This window comes from Hippopotamus amphibius, chromosome 3, assembly GCF_030028045.1.
Source record: "Hippopotamus amphibius kiboko isolate mHipAmp2 chromosome 3, mHipAmp2.hap2, whole genome shotgun sequence".
Taxonomy (NCBI): Eukaryota; Metazoa; Chordata; class Mammalia; order Artiodactyla; family Hippopotamidae; genus Hippopotamus; species Hippopotamus amphibius.
Window position 1 is genome coordinate 126,090,163 of NC_080188.1, and position 11,852 is coordinate 126,102,014.

At 56.8% G+C, this 11,852-nt stretch overlaps 1 protein-coding gene across 4 annotated transcripts; it reads right to left on the reverse strand.

Annotated features, from left to right (window-relative positions):
* Positions 1-730: 730 nt before the first annotated feature.
* SLC25A45 (solute carrier family 25 member 45) lies at positions 731-7,279 on the reverse strand. 4 transcript variants are annotated; one of them, XM_057728286.1, is made up of 6 exons: positions 6,567-7,279; positions 5,477-5,520; positions 5,228-5,299; positions 4,726-4,911; positions 2,226-2,484; positions 731-2,072 (listed from the first exon to the last, which is right to left on the reverse strand). In XM_057728286.1, exons 1-6 carry the CDS (start codon positions 6,601-6,603, stop codon positions 1,804-1,806), a joined length of 867 nt encoding a protein of 288 aa, XP_057584269.1. In that variant the 5' UTR covers positions 6,604-7,279; the 3' UTR covers positions 731-1,803. The 4 variants fall into 4 exon arrangements, with proteins under 4 accessions (XP_057584269.1, XP_057584272.1, XP_057584270.1 ...); XM_057728289.1 differs by lacking the exon at positions 5,477-5,520 and having other exon boundaries at positions 6,567-6,784; XM_057728287.1 differs by lacking the exons at positions 5,477-5,520; positions 6,567-7,279 and adding an exon at positions 6,306-6,432.
* Between the last annotated feature and the right edge of the window lie 4,573 nt (positions 7,280-11,852).

Below are 11,852 nucleotides of genomic sequence, written 5' to 3' on the forward strand. Positions count from 1 at the left end.
AGAGACGTCAGAATGCAGCAGCCCAGGGCAGATGGTCAGCTGTGCTCACAGAGTCCCTGGGTTCCAGAAACCTCCTGTTCCCTCAGCAGTGGCCCCCAGGGTCACCATTCCAGCCAACGGTCAGGAATCGCCTTTTAAGCAAGTGATGGGCCATTTGCACTCGTCACTTCTCACATTTCTCTAGCAAGAACCCAAGCACAGGTCCCCACCGAAGGGAAGGTAGCCTCGTTCAGCGGCCACATGCCCCGCAGCCACACTGTGACAATGGAAGAAGGGAAGAATGACTAGGGTACCACCCACCATCCATGGCACACGATCCGATCTGGTAAACAAGAGCTCCGAGGAGCATGCAGGGAGGCTGAAGCTGTAGGTTGAGCCTGGGTGAATGTGAACTTAGGTGACCCGTGGGAGACTGTCACAAGCCCCAGGGAGAGCAGGGTAGCAGAGCAACCGGGCTCTGGAGGTGGAGGCTCGGTCCAGGCGAACTGTGTGACACACTGGCCGTGCAACCCGGGATGGGCTACATACTGTCCCTGAGCCAACGCCACCTCCTTTGTAAGCTGTGATAACTTTGTGATCGTTTTTATACCGAGTCCCAGTAAATGGCAGAAATTCCAGGCGTCAGGTCACCATGAGGGGGGCCCAGGTTGATTTCAGACCAGATCAGGACGTGAGTGGGTACAAACTCTGCTCACTTTATTTGCCAATTAAGTGAACCCTTTCAGCCCTTTTAAAATTCCCATTTAGCAGTTCAGACAGGTAAAGAAAGCAAGTGCCATTGATGGGAGTGGGCGAGACAGACACCGCTCCCCTGGAGACTCCGAGAGGGGTCCAGGCTGGCAAACCTCGGGACAGAGGTCGGGAGTGCACTTCATTTAACAAGCACTTAGCGGGCTGCTTCTAGCATCTGCTCGGTGCTGCGAAATGTTCAGAAGTATGACCCCTGACCTCAGGGAGCGCCCATTCTATTGGGAAGCCGGAAACCCATAACCATGATAAAAGCACAGGCGAAGGCTACAATCAAGGCTTGCGGGCAAGCAGAGAGGTTTGCAAACCCCAGAACTAGTTCCGGGCAGGGGGAAGTGAGCAGAAGAAGGACTCCAGGAGACAGTGCTCAGCCTGGGTTGGAGCCGCTCAGCCCCAGGGATGGGGGAGTCACCCTGCAGGCACTGCCCACTGCTGGCCTCGAGGGAAGGCGCCTTCTAGGGGGGGGGCAAGGGCGCAGCTTGTTCAGGGACTGGGCTGCCGAGCACCAAGGAAGAAGAAAGCTGGGGGAAAGGGGGCCAGGAGGAGGGGGAGTTTGGGCTTTTTCCTGAAGATGATGGAGCCACTGAAGGATTCTGGTCTAGAGGAGACATAAGTGCTACCCTCAAGTCCTTCGGGAAGAGGTTTGAAAGGAAGTGAAGCGGGAGGCAGACGAGGATGTATCCCTGGAATCCAGGGGGTGGGGTGCTTGGCACCAGACAGCAGAGCAGAGGCTCTGAGCGCTCTCAAAGGGGAGAAGTCACAGGCTGGGGGCTGGAATGTCACCAGCACCACTGGCTGCGCGTCTACTTCACAGATTCAGGAAGCAAAGGCGTCAGACGCATGCAGATGGGAGGCCCAGGCCAGACTTGGATTCTGGGCGGAGTGCAGGACCCCAGGCCTCCTGCTCCCCAGCCCCGTCTGCGTGCCAGAGGTGCCTTGATAAAGAGGGGCTCAGCCTCTCGCATCACAGTCACGAGCTGGTGCTTTCAGCGTGGCCTCCCGTGGGCAGGTGGGCAGTGGTCTCGCCGGGGAGCTGCTGGCGTTGCCCGGCCAGGCTCATCCCCAGGAGTGGAGGAGGTACTCGTAGCTGAGGAAGGTGACAGCGTTGACAGGAAAGGCGCGGGCACTGTTGATGGTGAGCCCCCGGAAGAAGACCCCCAGTCCTTCCTGCCGGGCGCTGCTCACAATGCAGTCCAGCAGCCCCCGGTACGCCCTCTGCTTCAGCCCCGCCATCTGCATCCGGGACTTGATCACGTCTAAGGGGGTGGCTGTGACCCAGGAGGTGATGCCGGCAAAGCCCCCTGCCACCAGCACTGTGCCTGAGCCTGGGGTAGAGGAAGCCGGGGGTGAGGGAGGGCAGACTGAGGAACAAAGCCTCCTCCCCCATCCGTAGGCTCCCTCCCCCTCCTCCAGGACGCGGGGCATCTCCCCTCCCCCACTCCTCTCTGTCCTCCACCCTCTCCTGCCACTTCACTTACTGGGGTTCTGGCCATGCGGTGTGAATTGGCGACACAGCCATTCATAGGTGACGAAATAGATTCCCACGGTGGGAGTGTCCCTCAGCGTCAGGGCCCAGGCTCCCCGGAACAGCCCCCGGGGCCCCTCGGCCTGGAAGATGGAGGTCGCACAGTGCACGGGCCCCCGGTACCGGGGTGGGGGGCTCCCCGGCTTCCCCCTGGGCTCTGTCTGGTTCTGTAGCCGGACTTTGATGAGGTCAAACGGAGCCAAGAAGTAGGCCTGTAGGGAAAGAAGCGTGAAGGGCCTGGGTGGAACTTTGGGCAGGAACAGTCCTTCCCTGTTCTGTTAACGGGAGGAAGGCAGTGGGCAGACCGGGCAGCGTCCTCCTGCAGGACCTCGACCGCTCTCAGCCTCTCCCACGTGCAGCGGGGGATGCGCCTGCCAGCAAGGGACACTACCGCCCTCCTCGGCCGAACTTGCTGGCATGCAGATGAGGCTACAGCTAAAGAAAGGAAGTTCCCTGGCGGTCCAGTGGGTAGGACTTGGCGCTTTCATTGCCATGACTCAGGATCACGGGTTAAAAAAAAAAAATAGATTTGGTCCTTGCCCACGAAAAAGCAGGGGGCTGACTCCTCCCCAGGGTTAAGGAAGTCACCTCACCTTCATAGATTCCCCCTCCCCCACATCCTGCAGGACACCTCTCAGAGGCCCCTCGGTAGGGAAGCACCTCTCGCAAACCCCCAAGCAACAGGGTCCCAACAGAAGGTGGGTGTCAGGGTGGGATCTGCGGGTCCTCAAACTTTATTACCTGGCTGAGGCGGACAGGACACAGACTCGGGGTAATATTGGTACTGGGTGTGCGGAGGGAGGCTGTGGGGAGGGGCCAAGGTGTGGGTCAAGGATGCAACTAGGTCAAGATCAGCTGTGAACGTTCAGGCGCGAATTGATGTCCAAGCAGAGGTTAGCATATCATTTACGGACTGTGTGGTTTTTGTTTCTTTCTTTTGTGGAAGGTCCACAAGCTGAGTTCCTCAGCCCTGGAGACGGCTGGTGGGCGGTGGAGTCTGGCTGTTGGCTCTGGTGATTTTTATAGGGTGGCAGTTTGCTTACTTCCTCCCCTGCAGGAAGGGCAGTGGGCTGGGGTCCCGCCCTGTGAGATGGCGCCCTGGCGGTACCCTCCCAGCTGAGCCTGCGGGCAGTGCTGAGCTGAGGGCGGCTCCGGGGGGATGGGCTCCTAGGGGTAAGGAAATGGCTGGGCCAAAGGCACGGTGGCAGGCAGGGGTGGGCTACGGCCTCTCCCCTCCCCATCCTGTGCCCACAGGGGCAGCAGGGGCTCCAGATGCTGCTGCTCTCTTCCACGACGTCAGCCTTAGCCGAGTCAAAAGCAACTTTTGTGCACAAAAGAGGTTGTCATTCCCTGCCCTGTGCTAACCAGAGTCTTCCTCCCCACCTCCACATACAAATTCATTTTCTGCTCCAAGACCTTGTTAACCAGAGCTGTGGGCTTGGTGGCAAACGGGGCTCCAGCTGGTCCCTGGACCCCGTCCCCATCAGTGACCAGACAGACCCCAGTTCTGCCATCTGTTCTGCTTTCCAAAGAGCTGGAGGGGAGGGGAATGGAAAAGCTGGGTCCAGCTGAGCCTAAATCAGGCCACTTGGCCTGGGGGCTCATCCTCTTTGATCTTTTTGTGGGGTGCAGGTCTCAGGGCTTGGGAAATATGCAGGCATGAACCCTGCACAAGGGGCAGAAGCAAAGCCAGGACCTTTTGGGTCTCATGAATTATTAATTCACTTAGTGAGCTCCGGACTCTGTCCTTTGTCCTGGCTGTCTGCCCTGGGACGTGTACAGAAGCATCAGGGCAGGTGTCGAGTAAAGAGTGACCTAGGGCACTGGCTGGGGTGTGGGATGGAGCCAGGCACACACGCTCTGCCTCTGAGCTCAGGCCCCCACTTAGCTGGGGATCCCCCTGGTGCCTGGAGGCCCCTCTTCCCTCCACCCCGCCCCTCGGAAGCCCAGTACTTAAGCCCTGAGGATGAAGACCTGAACCAAATGATTAGAGTCACTTAATGATTAACACCCTGAGCGTCTCCCAGCGAGATCTGTGGACCGGCCCCGGGTGAGGCTCACTGGTGGAAGCCGACCCCTCCAGAGGTGGGCGAGCCCTGCCAGCCGCACAGCGGGGCACCGACAGATCCTCCATCACATCGTCTAGGCCCTGTCTCCCCGCCCCGCGGCTCTCTCTACCTCTCACCCCCTCTGTTCTCCAGGACCCTCCCCGCCAGGTCTGCAGCCTGGAAGGCCAGAGCGCAGCCAGGCCAGGTCACAGGGAGCAGCCAGGAGCAGGCCATTTCCCCACAGCTCCTCGGATTCCACTTGGGAAGACCTGGGGTGTGCAGCTGTGGGTTGCCAGAGGGGGCTGGGAGGGAAAGGAGGGAACCGACCATCACTGTGCCTGTGTGTGCGTGTGCATCTGTGCGCGCGTGTGTGTGCTTGCCCCAGCGTTTGCTTTGCCCCCTCACCTGCAGGAACCCCCCGGTGCAGCCAGCTATGAAGACGTGCGTGTAGCTGGGTGGCTGGACCCGCCGCTCCTGGTGGGAGGTGGCTGTCAGTGCCCGCAGGGCATTGCTGTAGACCCCGAACAGCACAGAGTTGACCACAGCTATGCTGGCGATGGGGAAGCTCATTCCCTTGAAGAAGCCCAGGAGCTGCAGAGACACACAGGATGCTGGCTGGGTGGGGGCTCTGGGAGCCTCACCTTTGCCCTTTCCAGGGCAGGGCCTCCTGTGGCTGGAAATTGGTCCTGGGCCTGGCCACAGGGAGATGGAGGCAGGCTAAGGCTGGGGGCGGCCTCAGCTCCACTTTGAAGGCACAAGGCTACTGCCCGGCCCCCCAGGGACCCCAGATTTGGGTCTTCTTTCTCTCTTCCGAGGCAGAGCTCTGTGGGGAGGATGGAGGAGGAAGCTGGCACCGACTGCCCTGAGGCCTCCCACCCCAAAGCCCCCCGAAAAGCGGGCCACCCACCGACTCATGGCGGTAAGTCTTGACCATACAATCAACGATGCCCCGGTATGTGGTCTGGGTCTGCAGCCGCACCTGGACAGGGAGGACAGAGCAGGTGGGCAGGCCAGGCATCCAGCCCAGCTCATTCCTTGGCCCCTTTGAGCGGGACACCAGCAGGGCAGGAGAGAGCCAGCAGCCAGGCCCTGCTCTCTCCCTGACGTCTGGGTCAGGCGACATCTTTCATTCCATGGGTACCTCCCTGAGACTCACCTTTACAGTGTCAAAGGGGTGTCCCAGGACCAAGCCCAGAGCTCCTGTGGTAACAAGAAGGTTCTATGAGTGAGGCCTTGCAGATCAGGCCGAGGAAGCAAGTTTGTGCCCAGAGGCGAGCAGGATTTGGGCAGGAAGAAGGGGGACAGGGCCTTCCTGCCAGACTCCAAAGAAACGCCAGCTGCCCCCTTGCACCCTCCTCCACGCCACGCACTGGGCTAAGAAGACGTGGGGACAAGGCGATAGTGGAGAGAGCTCCAGCCCTGTCTGGAAGGCGCACAGGCGGTGGGGAGGAGCCAACCCCAGACGCACAGTGTCCTCGCCCAGACCTGACACCAAGCATCTTGCTGGCTTATCTAACTGGGAGCCTCCAGGGCTCCTGCCTCCCTGCCAGCTCCACTCCCTCCTTCTGCTGTTCAATGCTGGGCCCTGATACAGGCCCGGCCCTCCCAGCACTCTGCCCCGCAGCCGGCAGTGCAGAACCGGGGGCCCTTAGAGGGGTCTTGCTGGCACCAGGGGAGGGAGGAGGGCCCAGCCCCCAGCATCTCCCCACCTCCTGGTCCTGCCCTACATAGCGGATGCTGGCCCAGGAGCTCTGGCCAAGGTTGTAGCCCCTCCCCTCCAGGAGGCAGAATCGGATGTCTCTTTCTCCAAAGAGAAATGTCACCCAGACGCTGGACCAGGTCCACAGCACAACTGGCCTCAGGTCATGCAGCCCAGTGCCAGGTAGGGCAGAGGCCCACAGGAGAATGCAGGACAGCAGGTGAGGTCAAAGGTGAGCCCTGGAGAGTGGAGCTAGCGGTGCAGGTGCATCTGGGAGAGCGCTCACCGTGACTTCTGCTCTGGGCAGGTGTCCAGGTGGCAGGGTGGCGTGGGGGTGGGGCAGCCTTGGGACTGGGCAGCAGTACCCGTCCACCTGCACCTGCCTCTCTTCTCCCCTCCAGCAACTCCCAGGAGGCTCCGGGATGGCTGGCTCTGGGCGCTCCAAGGCCACCATGACTTTGGCTTCAGCTCCTCCTATGTCACCCACCTTCCCCAGGAAATGACCCGCAATTAGGATTGATAGGACAGAGGAAGAAAAGTGTCTCACCGGAGATCCAGCCGGCCACAAACTCCTCCACGGGCATTGTCTGGCAGGGGCGGGCACTGGTGGCTCCAGCAGCGGAGAGGCTGGTGAAAGTGTAATTCCACCCTCCCCCAGACCCTGGACTGATAATCCGCTACTAATATTTAACCCTGGGTGAGGGCCCAGTGCCAAAACCTCGGGGACCCGGACGGGGAGCAAGCCAACTCGGAGGGCCTGGCGGACTGAAGATGGGCAGGGTGTGAAATTTCAAGGGGCAGGGAGGATGGCCCATGGTGGCCTGGCCCCTCTGCTGGCCAGCGATGGCCTCACAGCGTGACCAGGCCCTGGTTGGGCCCCTCCAGGGTTGCCTCCCTCGACAAGGGTTTAAGGAGCCATCCTGGCCCAGCCCACACTCCCACCAGTCCCCAGGGCCCCACACAGCATGCTACCAGCTCACCCCAGGGCAGGGAGGCCAGCAGAGGTGGGGCCTGACCACCAGGAGGCAGGCCCAGAGGAGAGGAGTGACTCACCAGGGCCGGAATCCCTGGGTTGTTTACGACGGACTCCCCTGCACGTATCAGAAACAGCCTTCCTCGCCGCCTCCTCCCTGAGCCTCTTCCCAGGGGAAAGCCGGGGACTCGATGTATAAAGGGTGGTGTGTCTCTGTCTGGGGGTGACTGGGCTATGACTTCCTACCTCTCTTCGGACGACAACCCAAATGACGGGACAGGGACCTGAATCCCTCTCTTCCCCTCTGCTTCCTTAGACCAACTTCTTCTGTCTCCAGTTCATTAAACGTGCTAGAGCATGCAAGATTATTCCAGTCACCTTCCTGCTCTGTTATGAGCTGCACATGCTTAAATACACTCACTCTTTGCTGGTTTGTTTGTTTGTTATTGTTTTTTATAAATTTATTTATTTATTTTTGGCTGTGTTGGATCTTCATTGCTGTGCATGGGTTTTCTCTAGTTGCAGCGAGCGGGGGCTACTCTTCGTTGAGGTGTGCCGACTTCTCATCTTGGTGGCTTCTCTTGTTGCGGAGGACGGGCTCTAGGTGCACAGGCTTCAGTAGTTGTGGCTCATGGGCTCAGTAGTTGTGGCTCGCGGAAGCTAGAGCGCAGGCTCAGTAGCTGTGGCGCACGGGCTTTGTTGCTCTGAGGCATATGGGATCTTCCCGGACCAGGGCTCGAACTCATGTCCCCCGCATTCTTAACCACTGCAACACCAGGGAAGTACCACTCTTTGTTTTGAAAATGCCATTTTGTATCATTTAAACATTTGTTGCCACTTTGCTGTACACCAGAAACTAACACAACATTGTAAATCAACTTAAAAAAATTTGTTACCTCTTCTTATAAATCAGATGATTGCTCGTGTTTTCCATAAGTGTCTGGTACTTTTATCTTTCCTACTCTCTCATCTCTCTCTGCCCTAGAAAAGGGGCAGTGTACATGGAGTGGAAGCAGCACGGGCTTTGGCATCTTCTAAATCAGGTTCCAGACTCAGCAGCCCCCGCTGGCTGGGTGATCTGTGGCCAGTCCCACACTTTCTGAGGTTCTCTGCTCTCATATCATTTGGGAGGCCTGGGAGGTCATCAAAGGGGCTCTCCAGGTGTTGGTGCTGTCAACGAAAATAATCAATAAACAATCTATAATAGAAATTGGGACTTCCTTGGTGGCACAGTGGTTAAGTATCCACCTGCCAATGCAGGGGACACAGGTTCGAGCCCTGGTCTGGGAGGATCCCACATGCCTCAGAGCAATGAAACCCATGCACCACAACTACTGAGCCTGCGCTCTAGAGCCCAAGACCCACAACTACTGAAACCCACGCGCCTAGAGCCCATGCTCTACGATAAGAGAAGCCACCACAATGAGAAGCCTGTGCACCACAATGAAGAGTAGCCCCTGCTCACTGCAACTAGAGAAACCCCATGCTCAGCACAAAGACCCAATGCAGCTAGAAATAAATTAAAAAATTAATTAATTAAAAACATATATTAAAAGAACAACGGGGACTTCCTAGGTGGCGCAGTGGTTGAGAGTCTGCCTGCCAATGCAGGGGACATGGGTTTGAGTCTTGCCCCGGGACGATACCACGTGCTGCAGAGCCGCTGAGCCCCTATGCCACAACTGTTGAGCCCATGTGCCGCAACTACTGGGGCCCATGCACCTAGAGCACATGTTCTGCAACAAGAGAAGCCACCGCAATGAGGAGCCTGCACACCACAATGAAGAGTAGCCCCCTGCTCTCCACAACTAGAGAAAGCCCGTGTACAGCAACGAAGACCAGACACAGCCAATAAATAAATGATAAATTTATAAAAAACAAACAATAAAACAATCTATAATAGGAATTGAAAAGAGTTTTATTTCAACTAAACTGGGGAGTATAGCCTGGAAGACAGCCTCTCAGGTAACTCCAAGGAACTGCTCCAGAGAAGCATGGGTTTCAGCACAGTTTTATGTCTTGTGAGAACAAAGAACATCAAACAAGTCAGTGATACATTCCTTCAAGATTTCAGAAAAACAGATCATCACGTAGATAGTGAGTCAGCATGGTCTTGGCGCCTGGGAAGGGAGTCTTATCATCGAAGGAGCACCAGCACTGGCATCCCGGGAGGTGAGGCATTTAATCTTTATTTTTAACATAGACATTCTGTACTTCTCGTCAATGCACCTTTTTCTCTAATAATTAAAGCAGATGTACAGTGTATGTGTGTTAGGTCACAAACGGGCTGCTCTAGTTAGCATAAAATTCAAGTTAACTCAGGTATAAGCCAAAATGACTTCCCCACACTTCAATATGTGAACATTCCTTTTGTCAGTGTCCACATTCAGGACCACATCATCCAGGGCTGTGTTTCTGACTTTCTCTGTCAACCTCACGTGGATTCCTATGAGGTACGGCCTGGGAGACAGCAGTGGTGGGGATGCGGCGGCCAGGTGGGATGCCTGCATGCTAACAGGACATGGGGCAGAGCGTGGGGACAGATCCGTGGATGTAGACAAGGTGCGGACTGCAGGTTTGGCTGCAAACGAGGAGCGTGTGGTGGTGTACAGATGTAACATGTTCTTCACATGGACAGCCTTAAAATATTCTGTCAAATTTCTACTCTCAGGAATGCTAGGAAGTTGGGGCCTGACGGGGCAGGGGTTGAGGAGGAGGGAGGGGGTCTTTTCTCAAAGGCACGGAGGTCCAGGACTCAGGCGCCACTGCCCAGAGGAAGCTGTGAAGGCCCCAAATGCAGCACCAGCCCCTGGAGTCTCCTTGACGCCTACCTTTCTCTCAACGTCACCACCATTCCAGGAGGAAATTGCGTTCATGTTACCCTCCAAACAGATCCCGAATCCAACCCCTCTTCACCTCCTCCACTGATCCTGCCTTGGCCCGAAGCCACCATCACCTCCACTTGGATTTCTGCCTGTAGCTGGCCTCCCTTCCCCTGCCCCATCCCCTCCCCAGCCATTTCTCCTTCCAGTCTGTCCTCCATGGCAGTCAGAAGACACAGTCGCATTTGAAGTAGACCATGTCTCTCCCCTGCTCCGTACCCTGCAATGGCCCCGTCCTGCTCAGAGGCAACACCAGAGCCTTCCAGGGACTTCCCTGGCGGTCCAATGGTTAAGACACCGCGCTTCCACTGCAGGGGGCATGGGTTCCATCCCTGGTTGGGGAACTAAGACGCCACAAGACACGTGTCATGGTAACAAACAAACAAACAAAAACAAAGCCGTCCTAGGCTCTAGGTGCCCTTGAGGTGCCGTCCCTACTCTCTGACCTCCTCTTCCAACAGGCTTCCGTCTCCAGGCCTTCACGCTGGCTTCTCCCTCCTCCAGTTGGCCTCCTCTTGCCCGGGCTCAGACATCGCCTACACAGTGAGCCCGCCCTAACGGGCTCACTGAATACTACCATCAGCCCCACCTATCTAGTATTCTCGGCGCCTCTTCCCTGGCCCAACCTCTTCTTTCACTCATCACCTCTGACACACTATGCAATTAACTTGCTGTCTGTCTGGGCAGGGATCTCTGGCTGTTTTGTTCACTAATGTTATCATAAAGGCTTAGAACTATGTGTGGCACAGAGTAGGCAATGAAGGAGAAATGAACGTGTGGACAAGTCAGGGAACAGCATTAGTGGGCTGCCCTGAGGCCAGCCCTGGGTCTCCAATTCTCTCTCCCCATCTTCGAAGAGCCCCAAAGAATGTAAAGGCTTCCAAATACCCCCAACCTGCCCCTCCAGATCTCTTATAGTTCTCAGTTTCCCATCAGATGCCCAAGGGCCAGTCCTGCTGACCTTTCTTTTCTCCTGCTGCTGCCAAAGCAGAACGCATTCCCCCCACCACTTTCTCGTGGGCGGACAGGCTCTAGGGAGCAGGGTTCCATCTCTGATCTCCTCCTACCCTGGAGCTGCCCGCAAAGACCTTCCGAAGCACTGGCCTCTCACGGAAGGCTGGGCTATTATCCTAGTTCTGCAGCTCGTTGTCTCCTGCGGGCAGTCCCTCAGTAGGCCTTTATTGTTTGCAAAAGTGAGGGACCAGCTCAGCAGATTGCTGAGTCTAAGGCCTCTTGGCTCTAAAGGTCTTCAGGCTGCCCTGTCACTTCAGAATGGGCCCCACTCTCTTCTCTAATCCCACCACACCTCCCCAGTTCAAGTGAGGCCCATTGCCACTCCCCAGAGCCTGGCAGAAGGGCAGCCCCACCTCTGACTATCTCTTCTCCAGTCCTCCAGCAAGTTCCACCAGGTCAACCCTCTGCCTGGCAGAGCAGAGTGCTGATCTTGACACGCTCTAGCTCATAAACTCCAAGATGGCCTCACTGCCTGCCTGTCAAACCCACCACATCCCTACCCCTGGTGTTCATGCCACCTCCACCCCCACCAGATGTCACCCCACCTTCCCACCTGCTGTGCTCTCATTGCCCAGGGCTTCCCTGGTGTCCTAACCACGCTCCTGCAGCTCCCGTTACCTGGAATGCCTTCAGGAATCCCTTCCAGCACCCCTCCTCACCATCACCGCTCCTCATCACCACCCCACATACTGCCAGACGTCAGCTTTGTTACTGAACGTTTCTGATCCTGTTTTCTCATAAAATGTAAATATAACACTCACCACTTCATGTGTTATAAAGATTAAAGCACTTAGAAAAGGGTCTGGCACATTGTACGTGCCACACAAATCGCAGCTACTATTATTCTTATTCCCACTCACAGGGTCCATGAGGATGACACGAGGAAACACACTGGAAAGGTGTGTCTCTAGCTCATAGTGGGTGTTCAGGAATCGAGGATCCTGCTCTTCCAGTTAGTGACATT